A 14,424-nucleotide genomic window follows, 5' to 3' on the forward strand; every position below is an offset into this window, starting at 1 on the left:
ACTTTTTCTGAACTGGAAGCCAGGGATTTTGTAGGATATCTGAATTCTTGTATTCCTGATATCCAGTTTACCTATGAGTGGCGGTCCAACACAATACACTTCTTGGATGTGGAACTGAGCTTCAATATGTGCACTAAGAGGATAGAAACTAATATCTATCGTAAACCTATTGCAGGTAATTCCATATTGCATTCCTCAAGCTCACATCCCAGACATGTGTTTAGGGGGATCGCCAAAGGACAGTTTAAGAACTAGGAGAATTAGTTCTAATGATGCTACTTTTTATTCTGAGTCCCAGGCACTACAAAAAAGACTGGAGAATAGAGGTTATCCGGTCCAGGTCATTAATGATGCAATGGAGGATACATATAAAACTGATCAATCCAGTCTTTTAAAATACAATGGTCCTAATAGACAGTCTAGAAGTCAAAATGATAATAAACCATTATTTATTACCAAATACTCTATGCAGTATTACCAAATCTGCAACATCATTAAAAATATCTTCTCATATTATATGGAGATGATCTCTTGAAAGATGTTGTTAATGATGGTTGCAGGTTTGTGTATAAGAGGAATCTATCTTTGGGCAATATGGTGTCCCCCAGCCAACTTCGGGCCCCTCAAAATCAGAGTTCTTGGTTAAGGCATAATGGAACCTACAGGTGTGGGAAAAATTGTAAGGCCTGTGATGTCATTAAAGTAGGACCAAGCTTTACCTCCTATGTTACTAATGATAATTTCAATACCAAGGGATGTGTTAATTGCTCAACCACCTTTGTGGTCTATTTGATTGGATGTACGAGTCACAAATTACAATATATTGGCATGACTAGCCGTGATGTTCGTACTAGGATACGTGAGCATCTGGGATATATCAAGAATAAGATTGATTGCTCAGAACTGGCCAGACATTTTATTACTGTACACGGGGGTGATGTGCGCACCTTTGAATGGAATGCAATAGAGACCATAAACAGACCCCCGAGGGGAGGGGATAAATGGTCAATTCTTGCTAGACAAGAAGTCTATTGGATCAATAAGATGTGCACTTTAACCCCTTATGGGTTTAACTCAGAAAATGATATTATCAACTTTTGGGAATAGGTATTTTTAACGCTAGTTCCCAACTGTTGATAGTGTTACTTGCCTTATTTTGATTAGAAGTTTATTTATCTCAATGATAGTTATGTCAAAATTGTTTCATACACTTCCTCTTTTTGGTGCTTTATAAGTATAGATTGTTGACTCTTTGTAAATAGGATTTATTATTTCTCTTTTTAGGGACCTACTTTAAGTTTAACTTTTGTCAAGTGTTAGTTGGGACAGCCTGTATATATTGATTCATGAGCTATATGAATATTGATACTGTATAAATGTGATATATATTGCTAATTGTTTAAACCTGCAGCAAGGATATATATAATGCAGCCTAGTTGAGCTGTTCTTTTTGTTCACATTATTTATGTAATTGATTACTATATGCTCTGATGTTTACTTACCCTATAAATAGCAGTCCACTAACCAGGATTACTTAAAGCACATTTTTTGAGTTAATCCCAATACACTTTGTATTTGTATATTTATGATAGAAAAATGTTTACGCTGCTTAAATGGTTAATTTTTGTTCTCTTGCAAGGGAGGTAGGGGAAGGGTGTGTTATGTTTTAACCAATGGGGAACATTTTACCTTTGTTAATAAGGGTGACACCTGTACGAATTTATGTCTATGATTACGGCTACTTCTTGCCGAAACATGTAAGACTTATTTGTCTCTCCCCCTATCCTTGATGTTACCTCCATATGCTTTTTAACTAATTGGATTCTAATAAAGTTTGGACTTTTATTTTTTCAAGTGGGAGCTTTCTGGACTTATTTTTTCTATTTATCGAGAAGGGTAAGGAGCCCTTCTGTCTAACAGTGCCCTGCAGCCGTGAGTTGTTGTATGCGCCCTGGGTGTTGCTACGATGTGGAGGATGGTAATGTAGCTGGGATCTCTGTTTACAGCTGACGTCGGATTACGTCATCAGGGAGTGCTGGCACGCCGAGTCGTGTAGTCTCGAGGAGGGAGAAGGCACAGAACGCTGAACTGGCTTACCGGTCAAGGAGTAACCTGGTTATTACTACCTGGAACAGGACTGTCTGGATGCTACTGTTTCCCCGTCGAGCGGGTGTGCCTACATTCCTGTAAGTAGCGAGTTCCGTTTGTTGCCAGCATCAAGACACAGCAGTATTATAGCCACGATACCCTCCACTATTTAAGCTATTTACCCCCCAGGGTTTGCCTAATATACATACGCATACAATTTTGTCTTTATAACCAGCACCATCATCTGTTTACTGGAGATTCTCTGTACGTTTGTACCCTTTTGTTAAGCATAAATTTCCTTTTCTTTTACAAGATATGACGAGTCCACGGATTTCATCCTTACTTATGGAATACAATACCAAAGCTATAGGACACGGATAAAAGGGAGGGACAAGACAGGAACCTAAACGGAAGGCACCACTGCTTGAAGAACTTTTCTCCCAAAACCAGCCTCGGACGAGGCAAAAGTATCAAAATTGTAAAATTTGGAAAAAAAGTGTGAAGAGACGACCAAGTTGCAGCCTTGCAAATCTGTTCAACGGAAGCATAATTTTTAAATGCCCATGAGGAAGACACAGCCCTTGTAGAATGAGCCGTAAGTCTTTCAGGAGGCTGCTGTCCAGCAGTCTCATATGCAAAACGGATGATACTCTTCAGCCAAAAAGAAAGAGAGGTAGCCATAGCTTTCTGGCCCCTAAGTTTTCCAGAAAAAACAACAAATAAGGAAGATGATTGTCGAAATTCTTTAGTCGCCTGCAAGTAAAACTTCATGGCACGTCCAAGTTATGTAACAGACGCTGCTTCTTAGAAGAAGGATTAGGACACAATGAAGGAACAATAATTTCCTGATTAATATTTTTGTTGGAAACAACCTTAGGAAGAAAACCAGGTTTGGTATGTAACACTACCTTATCGGAATGAAAAATAAGGTAAGGAGAATCACATTGTAATGCTGAAAGCTCAGAAACTCTGTGAGCAGAAGAAATAGCAACCAAAAATAAAACTTTCCAAGATAACAATTTAATATCTATGGAATGCATAGGTTCAAACGGAACCCCTTGAAGAACCTTAAGAACTAAATTCAAACTCCAAGGAGGAGCAATAGGTCTAAACACAGGCCTGATTCTAGTCAGAGCCTGACAAAAAGATTGAACATCCGGAATATCTGCCAGACGTTTGTGTAGCAAAATAGATAAAGCAGAAATCTGTCCCTTTAAGGAACTTGCTGAGAACCCTTTCTCCAATCCTTCTTGGAGAAAAGATAAAATTAGAGTTCCCAGAAAGGGTACTCGTGTCTGAGGAACCCACAAACTCATGTCCAAGTTTACCTTCTACCCGCGGGTCCCTAGGAAGGAAAGTATGAAGTCTGTATGGGACTTTGCTAGTTGAAATGATGACACCTGGATCAGAATGTCGTCCAGATAAGGCGCCACTGTGATTCCTCGCGGTCGTAGAACTGCCAGTAAAGACCCAAGAACCTTAGTAATGATCTTTGTGGATAGGAATGAAGGTATGCATCCTTTAAATCCAATGTTGACATAAGTTGACCTTCTTGAATCAATTAAAGGGACACTGAACCCATTTTTTTTCTTTCGTCATTCAGATAGAGCATGCAATTTTAAGCAACTTTCTTATTTACTCCTATTATCACATTTTCTTCATTCTCTTGCTATCTTTATTTGAAATGCAAGAATATAAGTTTAGATGCCGGCCCATTTTTGGTGAACAACCTGGGTTGTCCTTGCTGATTGGTGGATAAATTCATCCACCAATAAAAAAGTGCTGTCCAGAGTTCTGAACCAAACAAAAAGCTTAGATGCCTTCTTTTTCAAATAAAGATAGCAAGAGAACAAAGAAAAATTGATAATAGGAGTAAATTAGAAAATTGTTTAAAATTGCATGTTCTATCTGAATCAAGAAATAAAAAAATTGGGTTCAGTGTCCCTTTAAAGAATGGTACGGATAGTTTCCATCTCAAACGATTGAACTCTGAAAAACTTGTCCAGACTTGAGATCTAAGATAGATCTGAAGATTTCCTCTTTAGGAACTACAAACAGGTTGGAAGAAAAAAACCCTGTCCTTATTCCTGAGTAGGAACAGGACAGATGACTCCCATGGAGGGGAGGTCTCTTACACAGTGCAAGAACGCCTCTCTCTTTATCTGGTCTACAGACAATCGAGAAAGAAGGAACCTTCCTCTGGGGGAAGAATTTCCGAATTCCAGCTGGTATCCCTGAGACACTATCTCAAATGCCATGGGGTCCTGAATCTCTCTTATCCAACCGGAAGGAAGAGAAGAATTAAAATAAAGGGTATAGAAATGTTTGTAGAAAATCAAAACTACACCTTCTAAAACCAGGTGACAGAGGCTGTTATCTCTGTGAGCTGGATAACATTTGCCATTGTATGTATTGGGTACTTGCAAAGCGCGGTTAATCCCCATAAGGGTCTCAAGGCGCTGCTCATTTTATCAACCTCAGAAGGCTGAAAGGCTGAGTGAACCTCGCCGGGGATGACTAATAGTCTCAAACAATATTTCCAACCAGTATACCATCACACCTGTGACAGTAGTCAAGAACACAGATGGTTGAGTAAACCCTGGTGTGTGCTCCCTTACAAAATTCTTCAGAGGACTAACCTCTAAGGATATTAGACTAAGGAAGGACGTGAAGCCATTCAGCTGTTGCAAGAATAGGAAATGCCTATGATTTTACCCTATGTAAAAATATAGGATGCGTCCCAACCCCTGAATGGATTATGAAGGGAGCAGGGCACAAGCTGTCGACCATAAAACTTCGATGGAAGCTATAGGAGAAATTTGTGGCCATAGACAAACTTCCAAACAGGAATTACCGTAGAAGGGTCTATGAAATATAGGCACTACCTAAGTATCATTCCAACTGAAAATGAGATTCTCAGTAACATGGAAGAATCCTGTATCAAAAACAATTCCTCTAGCCCTGCCGTTGTATGGAAATAAAGGACAAATTGGAGGAGGAGTTAAATGCAAAATCAATAAATCTTTTCACATGGAAAGCAATACTGTGCCCTTAGAGGAAAAGAAATTCTATACATGCGTTTGGGCCATTCATTTATGAGAAAGTACATAGAATAACTTGTCCAGACTTTTGAGATCTAAGATAGATCTGAAGATTTCCTCTTTAGGAACTACAAACAGGTTGGAAGAAAAAAACCCTGTCCTTATTCCTGAGTAGGAACGGGACAGATGACTCCCATGGATGGGAGGTCTCTTACACAGTGCAAGAACGCCTCTCTCTTTATCTGGTCTACAGACAATCGAGAAAGAAGGAACCTTCCTCTGGGGGAAGAATTTCTGAATTCCAGCTGGTATCCCTGAGACACTATCTCAAATGCCATGGGGTCCTGAATCTCTCTTATCCAACGGGAAGGAAGAGAAGAATTAAAATAAAGGGTATAGAAATGTTTGTAGAAAATCAAAACTACACCTTCTAAAACCAGGTGACAGAGGCTGGATTCAAACTGCTGGCCTTCCATCTGGTAGGCTGTTTGCTTACCCACTAAGTCACCAGGGATTTTGATCCCCTATTAGCCAATATAAAGCTGAATTCAGTCCTGGATCTTATCCAGGGAAAATACTCAAACCTGCAACCCTTGGATTGCTACATACCTCAGCCACAGTGACTTAGCATGCTGAGCTATCTTTTAAGGCTCTGTGAGCTGGTTAACATTTGCCATTGTATGTATTGGGTACTTGCAAAGCGCGGTTAATCCCCCATAAGGGTCACAAGGCGCTGCTCATTTTATCAACCTCAGAAGGCTGAAAGGCTGAGTGAAGCTCACCGGGGATGACTAATAGTATCAAACAATCCGCTAGATTTAGAGTTTTGTCGGTAAAGACCTGCGTAGCTAACGCTGCTTTTTTTCCCAACGCACCCTTAAGACAACGCTGGTATTTAGAGTTGTCTGAGTGGCTGCGTTAGGCTCAGAAAAGGGTGCGTTGAGCCTAATTTAGCTCCACTTCAACCCTCAATACCAGCGTTGCTTACGGTAGCGGTAAGCTGGAAAAACGTGCTTGTGCACGATATCCTCATAGGAAACAATGGGGCTGAGCTGGCTGAAAAAAAACCTAACACCTGCAAAAAAGCAGCGTTCAGCTCCTAACGCAGCCCCATTGTTTCCTATGGGGAAACACTCTCTAAGTCTGCACCTAACACCCTAACATGAACCCCGAGTCTAAACACCCCTAACCTTACACTTATTAACCCCTAATTTGCCGCCCCCCACTATTGCTGACACCCGCATTATATTATTAACCCCTAATCTGCCGCTCCGGACACCGCAAACCTACATTATCCCTATGAACCCCTAATCTGCTTCCCCTAACATCGCCGACACCTACATTATATTTATTAACCCTTAATCTGCCCCCCAACGTCGCCGCTACCTTACCAACACTTATTAACCCCTAATCTGCCGACCGGACCTCTTCAATCTTCATCCATCCAGAGCGGAGCCATCTTCAAAGGAGCCGACGCGGACCCATCCTCCTCAACCGACAACTTCCTGACGAATGAAGGTTCCTTTAAGGGACGTCATTCAAGATGGCATCCCTTCAATTCCGATTGGCTGATAGGATTCTATCAGCCAATCGGAATTAAGGTAGGAAAAATCTGATTGGCTGATGCAATCAGGCAATCAGATTGAAGTTCAATCCGATTGGCTGATCCAATCAGCCAATCGTATTGAGCTTGCATTCTATTGGCTGATCGGAACAGCCAATAGAATGCAAGCTTAATACGATTGGCTGATTGGATCAGCCAATCGGATTGAACTTCAATCTGATTGGCTGATTGCATCAGCCAATCAGATTTTTCTACCTTAATTCCGATTGGCTGATAGAATCCTATAAGCCAATCGGAATTGGATGGCGTCCCTTAAAGGAACCTTCATTCGTCGGGAAGTCGTCGGTTGAAGAGGATGGGTCCGCGTCGGCTCCTTTGAAGATGGCTCCGCTCTGGATGGATTTTTATTTTGGGGGGCTTTTTTATTTTATTAGGGGGCTTAGATTAGGTGTAATTAGTTTAAACTTCTTGTAATTCTTTTTTATTTTTTGTAATTTAGTGTTTGTTTGTTTTTGTATTATAGAATAGTTTATTTTATTGTATTTTAATTTAGCTAATTGTAGGTAATTTATTTAATTAATTTATTGATAGTGTAGTGTTAGGTGTATTTGTAACTTAGGTTAGGATTTATTTTACAGGTAATTTTGTACTTATTTTAACTAGGTAGCTATTAAATAGTTATTAACTATTTAATAGCTATTCTACCTAGTTAAAATAAATACAAAGTTGCCTGTAAAATAAATATAAATCCTAAAATAACTACAATGTAATTATTAGTTATATTGTAGCTATATTAGGGTTTATTTGATAGGTAAGTATTTAGTTTTAAATAGGATTAATTTAGTTAATTTAAGGAATATTATTTCATTTATTTTAAATTATATTTATGTTAGGGGGGTGTTAGGGTTAGAGTTAGGTTTAGGGGTTAATAACTTTATTATAGTAGCGGCGACGTTGCGGGCGGGAGATTAGGGGTTAATAATTGTAGGTAGGTGGCGGTGATGTTAGGGAGGGCAGATTATGGGGTTAATACTATTTATTATAGTGTTTGTGAGGCGGGAGTACGGTGGTTTAGGGGTTAATACATTTATTATAGTGGCGGCGAGGTCCAGTCGGCAGATTAGGGGTTAATAAGTGTAGTTAGGTAGCGTCGACGTTGGGGGGGGCAGATTAGGGGTTAATAAATATAATATAGGGGTCGGCGATGTTAGAGGCAGCAAATTAGGGGTTTATAGGTATAATGTAGGTGGCAGAGGTGTCCGGTCGGCAGATTAGGGGTTACATTTTTTTTATTATAGTGGCGGCGATGTGGGGGGGCCTCGGTTTAGGGATACATAGGTAGTTTATGGGTGTTAGTGTACTTTGTAGCACAGTAGTTAAGAGCTTTATATTCACGCGTTAGCCCATAAAGCTCTTAACTACTGACTTTTTTTTTGGCGGTAGGAGTCTTGTCGGTAGAGGCTCTACCGCTCACTTCTTCCAAGACTCCAAATACCAGCGTTAGGCAGATCCCATAGAAAAGATAGGATGCGCAATTGGCGTAAGGGGGATCTGCGGTAGCCTGGAGTCGCGGTGAGGAAGTGAGCGTTAGACCCTTTCCTGCCTGACTCTAAATACCAGCTGGCGGTAAAAAGCAGCGTTAGGACCCCTTAACGCTGCTTTTGAAGGCTAACGCCAAACTCTAAATCTAGGTGAATGTTTCCAACCAGTATACCATTACACCTGTGACAGTAGTTAAGAACACAGATGGTTGAGTAAACCCTGGTGTGTGCTCCCTTACAAAATTCTTCAGAGGACTAACCTCTAAGGATATTAGACTAAGGAAGGACGTGAAGCCATTCAGCTGTTGCAAGAATAGGAAATGCCTATGATTTTACCCTATGTAAAAATATAGGATGCGTCCCAACCCCTGAATGGATTATGAAGGGAGCAGGGCACAAGCTGTGGACCATAAAACTTTGATGGAAGCTATAAGAGAAATTTGTGGCCATAGACAAACTTCCAAACAGGAATCGCCGTAGAAGGGTCTATGGTCCAATTTAATATCTATGGAATGCATAGGTTCAAACGGAACCCCTTGAAGAACCTTAAGAACTAAATTCAAACTCCAAGGAGGAGCAATAGGTCTAAACACAGGCCTGATTCTAGTCAGAGCCTGACAAAATGATTGAACATCCGGAATATCTGCCAGACGTTTGTGTAGCAAAATAGATAAAGAAGAAATCTGTCCCTTTAAGGAACTTGCTGAGAACCCTTTCTCCAATCCTTCTCGCAGAAAAGATAAAATTAGAGTTCCCAGAAAGGGTACTCGTGTCTGAGGAACCCACAAACTCATGTCCAAGTTTACCTTCCACCCGCGGGTCCCTAGGAAGGAAAGTATGAAGTCTGTATGGGACTTTGCTAGTTGAAATGATGACGCCTGGATCAGAATGTCGTCCAGATAAGGCGCCACTGTGATTCCTCTGGGTCGTAGAACCGCCAATAAAGACCCAAGAACCTTAGTAATGATCTTTGTGGATAGGAATGAAGGTATGCATCCTTTAAATCCAATGTTGACATAAGTTGACCTTGAATCAATTAAAGGGACACTGAACCCAATTTTTTTTCTTTCGTCATTCAGATAGAGCATGCAATTTTAAGCAACTTTCTAATTTACTCCTATTATCACATTTTCTTCATTCTCTTGCTATCTTTATTTGAAATGCAAGAATATAAGTTTAGATGCCGGCCCATTTTTGGTGAACAACCTGGGTTTTCCTTGCTGATTGGTGGATAAATTCATCCACCAATAAAAAAGTGCTGTCCAGAGCCTAAACCAAACAAAAAGCTTAGATGCCTTCTTTTTCAAATAAAGATAGCAAGAGAACAAAGAAAAATTGATAATAGGAGTAAATTAGAAAGTTGTTTAAAATTGCATGTTCTATCTGAATCAAGAAAGAAAAAATTTGGGTTCAGTGTCCCTTAAAGAATGGTACGGATAGTTTCCATCTCAAACGATTGAACTCTGAAAAACTTGTCCAGACTTTTGAGATCTAAGATAGATCTGAAGATTTCCTCTTTATGAACTACAAACAGGTTGGAAGAAAAAAACCCTGTCCTTATTCCTGAGTAGGAACGGGACAGATGACTCCCATGGAGGGGAGGTCTCTTACACAGTGCAAGAACGCCTCTCTCTTTATCTGGTCTACAGACAATCGAGAAAGAAGGAACCTTCTTCTGGGGGAAGAATTTCCGAATTCCAGCTGGTATCCCTGAGACACTATCTCAAATGCCCAGGGGTCCTGAATCTCTCTTATCCAACCGGAAGGAAGAGAATAATTAAAATAAAGGGTATAGAAATTTTTGTAGAAAATCAAAACTACACCTTCCAAAACCAGGTGACAGAGGCTGGATTCAAACTGCTGGCCTTCCATCTGGTAGGCCGTTTGCTTACCCACTAAGTCCCCGGGGATTTTGATCCCCTATTAGCCAATATAAAGATGAATTCAGTCCTGGATCTTATCCAGGGAAAATACTCAAACCTGCAACCCTTGGATTGCTACATACCTCAGCCAAAGTGACTTAGCATGCTGAGCTATCTTTTAAGGCTCTGTGAGCTGGATAACATTTGCCATTGTATGTATTAGGTACTTGCAAAGCGCGGTTAATCCCCCGTAAGGGTCTCAAGGCGCTGCTCATTTTATCAACCTCAGAAGGCTGAAAGGCTGAGTGAACCTCGCCGGGGATGACTAAGAGTCTCAAACAATGTTTCCAACCAGTATACCATCACACCTGTGACAGTAGTCAAGAACACAGATGGTTGAGTAAACCCTGGTGGGTGCTCCCTTACAAAATTCTTCAGAGGACTAACCTCTAAGGAAGGACGTGAAGCCATTCAGCTGTTGCAAGAATAGGAAATGCCTATGATTTTACCCTATGTAAAAATATAGGATGCGTCCCAACCCCTGAATGGATTATGAAGGGAGCAGGGCACAAGCTGTCGACCATAAAACTTCGATGGAAGCTATAGGAGAAATTTTTGGCCATAGACAAACTTCCAAACAGGAATTGCCGTAGAAGGGTCTATGAAATATAGGCACTACCTAAGTATCATTCCAACTGAAAATGAGATTCTCAGTAACATGGAAGAATCATGTATCAAAAACAATTCCTCTAGCCCTGCCGTTGTACTGAAATAAAGGACAAATTGGAGGAGGAGTTAAATGCAAAATCAATAAATCTTTTCACATGGAAAGCAATACTGTGCCCTTAGCGGAAAAGAAATTCTATACATGCGTTTGGGCCATTCATTTATGAGAAAGTACATAGAATAAAACGCTACTGTCTCTTTAAATCTCAAATTAACCCATTATTGTGCGTTTGATTATCATCCTACAGCCCACAAGGATGAATTAACAAATAAACAGTTACAAGTCTGCTACTAAAATTTACACAGAAAAAAAACGTTACTGTGACTTTAAATTTTACAGGAATATCTTAGTGTAAATAAACATCACTATGTACACTGTAAGAAACCGCAGAGAACTGCCTGTGGTTCAAAATTAATCTGGACACCATAGTATCAAATTGTGACATGTAGAAAAAGAACAGTACTGTTTCTTTAAAATTTAAAAGAAAATTATCTGTTATGTGCTGTTGTAGGGCCCTATAACACTGACCAAAGCAACGGAATCTGCAAAATAAAGATCACAGAGAAAAATTTCACCATGTGTTTATTGTGCTTTGTAGACTGACATGCAAGAAGCAAACACACAGTACCGGACCTGCTTAACCTTAATTAATGTGACAAAGTTGCTCAAGCATCCATAAGAGTTTAGCCAACCGAGGTTACTAACACATCTGTCATGACGTTTATATATGTCTAGCACTAATCGCCACTAAGCTGAGAAAATTGCTCTGCCCCACTAGCGACGGTACTCATATTTAATGGATAAAGAACCCATGCGTGTGAAGCTCCGCCCTTCGTGGGCGTAACAGTACTCCATTTCCCATCACTCTCACTGTTACCGTGATCAGAGATGGAGTAAGGAGCTCAAAACGGCGGGAAGAAAACTCCGCCCATCGTGGGTGTCACCTTTCCCACTCACCCGGTAGCCATTAACATCCATGGCGATCTGACACCGGGAACAAAATTCAAATAAAGCAAACAACGATTTTAAGGACTATAAGTATTGCTTTGCACTAGCGACTGATGTAACATCACTATGCACTTCTAAAGACCGGGTTTGAACCCTGGGAGTTCTCAGCGCGCACACAATATTTACAGTGTAGTCTGACCTGTCCCTTGCGTGGAAAGCTATTAACTCTTTAACCTTCTGACTTCCGACCAGAAATAAAAGCTATTCAACTCCCAGTAGGTATACATACTCCCCAAAGTCTCTATAATATAGTGCTACCCATCACAATAAGGAGCCTATTAATCTTAGTCCTGAACATGGGATGGAAAAAAAATAATTTTGCCGGGCGAAATGTAACACTGACTCCATCCAGCCCCAGAGTCTGTACAATGTACCTCAGGCCATCACAATAAGGAGCCCATCTACAGCTTAGCCCTTGACATGTGAATGTATTAAAATAGTGCTCACTTTCTTCTGAGAGAATGTGTCCCCAGACAAATAAAGTTAGCACTTACCTCGAAGCTGTGCAACAGCATGGCAGTCCAGCAGGTGTAAGAGGTCTCTCTCTCTCTTCCTCCCATAGCCCTGTGGAACAAGATAAGCCTGAGTTAAGAGAACTTAGGCTATCTGGAATAGGGCAGCAAATAAATATAGGAGGCGCAGTGAGAATTATGTCCCACCAGTTCCTATTGCTTAAAAGCCACCAAATAATTCTCTCTTTTTTCCTGTAGAGATTGATCTGGTCTAGGCTACACCCTGGAGCAAAGTAGCACTCAGTGGTACTACTTAAAGAATAATAAAAACTTGATTGAAGAATCTTTACTAACACCTCACTTTACCTCTTCCTATCACTAACACAGGCAAAGAGAATGACTGGAGTGGGAGGGAAGGGAGGAGCTATATATACAGCTCTGCTGTGGTGCTCTTTGCCTCCTCCTGCTGACCAGGAAGCGATATCCCATAAGTAAGGATGACATCCGTGGACTCGTCATATCTTGTAAAAGAAAAATATATATAGCTGAATAGGGTTGCCACCTTTTTTGGAAAAAAATACCGGGGCCATGTTAATTAACATAAATTTGCATAACTAATTAACCACATAACTCAAAAACTAAAGCTGATAGGACTGATTTTAACCCTTTCGTGACAGGGTTAAAGTGTCTACATCGGAACACCTGTTCCGATGTAGACAAATTGAAACTACGCGATCGTGCATACGATCGCAAGATTTCAATTATTGGATCGCATCTGGGGGCGTCCCTACAACCCTAGGAACGCCCTCCAGACCGCGATCAAGTCCTTGAAGCGCAGAAGGCTTCAGGACAGCCGCTTGTTATGACGTTCTATTCCGTCATAATGGCTTTAAAGCCCAGTGTAAATATGACGGAATAGAACGGCATAACGGCGTTAAAAGGTTAAATGCTAATTTGTTTATAACTTGTATTCATCACACTCAGAAGGCGTTTCATTTTGACAAGGGCTTTCTTTCAATATTTATTCATTATTTTATACATTGATATTAACCTTTAAAAATACTGGTCGTGTTGGTAAAATACCGGCAACCCTACTGATACTGTATATTTCTGTTTAAATTGAGTGATGGTAAAAATGCTCAGGTTTTTTGGGAAGTTTTAGTTTGAAATGACACACACTTCATTGACGTATACCGTGGCCGGGATATAGACTTTATTTCTGTTGGTACCAAGAAGCCGCCGCATGAATATATAAACTCCAGTCACACTCAGAAGTACAAATACAACAGTATACAGTAACGTCCTAATGAATGAGTTATAGCTACATGCAGCTAAAATTTAGAATACAGGAACACATAGACCATGGCATACACTGTTGGTTATCCACGTGGGAATCATACAGGGAGCCGCCATCTTCCGTATCCGAAAAAACACATGGTAGACTTAATCAAAATGGCTACGAGGTCCAAACCGCGATACCCGATTGGACAGCTCCGTCCATTACTACACGCGAATTGGCTTACACCTACAACGTTACTTTATTGGTTTTCACCTTGCGCTCCATCACAAGCATTTCAATTCTTATTGGTTGCATGTTCGGCAAAATAGGATTGGCTGTATAACGAAGGGGGTGTTCTAATATGTTGCCTTGCACAGATTGGCTATCGTAACACACGTGACACGTAGTCTTTATTAGCACTGCCGCGGAAGCTTTGCGTGCACTCGGTTTCTTGTCACAGCCATCTCACATCAAGGCAGGACAGCTAAGATATTTGCCTCTGTTGATCAACAGAAACTTTATAAACAACCACCATGGTGAAACTCGCTAAGGTAAATATCTGTCAAGCTGGTTTGTATGCATCATTTACACCTATAAATGGGCACCTTCTGTTTTATTTTTTATATATAGTTGCGTATTTGTATTTCGTGATCATGGAAACGTCTACCTATGTATTTGTAGATTTGCAACGTTCTCTAACAGAGCAAATCTGCACCATGGGTATCTTGTGGCGAGCGGGCCATTGTCTGTGTGCATGCGCAAATGGTTACAGTAAAGGCGCGCTTGGTTAGTGATGTGCGCTTTACGTCACCCCACGTGGCCTTAAAGTGTCGCGATACGTAATTAAATTTTATCGGTCAGT

The 14,424-nt window shown here is 40.6% G+C and overlaps 1 protein-coding gene across 1 annotated transcript in view; it reads left to right on the plus strand.

The window, feature by feature from the left end:
• Positions 1 to 13,959: 13,959 nt before the first annotated feature.
• NCL (nucleolin) overlaps positions 13,960 to 14,424 on the plus strand; it is a 14,917-nt gene continuing 14,452 nt past the window's right edge. Inside the window, exon 1 of the mRNA XM_053710303.1 lies at positions 13,960 to 14,113. Coding sequence (XP_053566278.1) covers positions 14,096 to 14,113 — 18 coding nt within the window. The 5' untranslated portion in view covers positions 13,960 to 14,095. The remainder of the gene's footprint in view (positions 14,114 to 14,424) is intronic.

This window comes from Bombina bombina, chromosome 4 (genome assembly GCF_027579735.1).
Source record: "Bombina bombina isolate aBomBom1 chromosome 4, aBomBom1.pri, whole genome shotgun sequence".
Taxonomy (NCBI): Eukaryota; Metazoa; Chordata; class Amphibia; order Anura; family Bombinatoridae; genus Bombina; species Bombina bombina.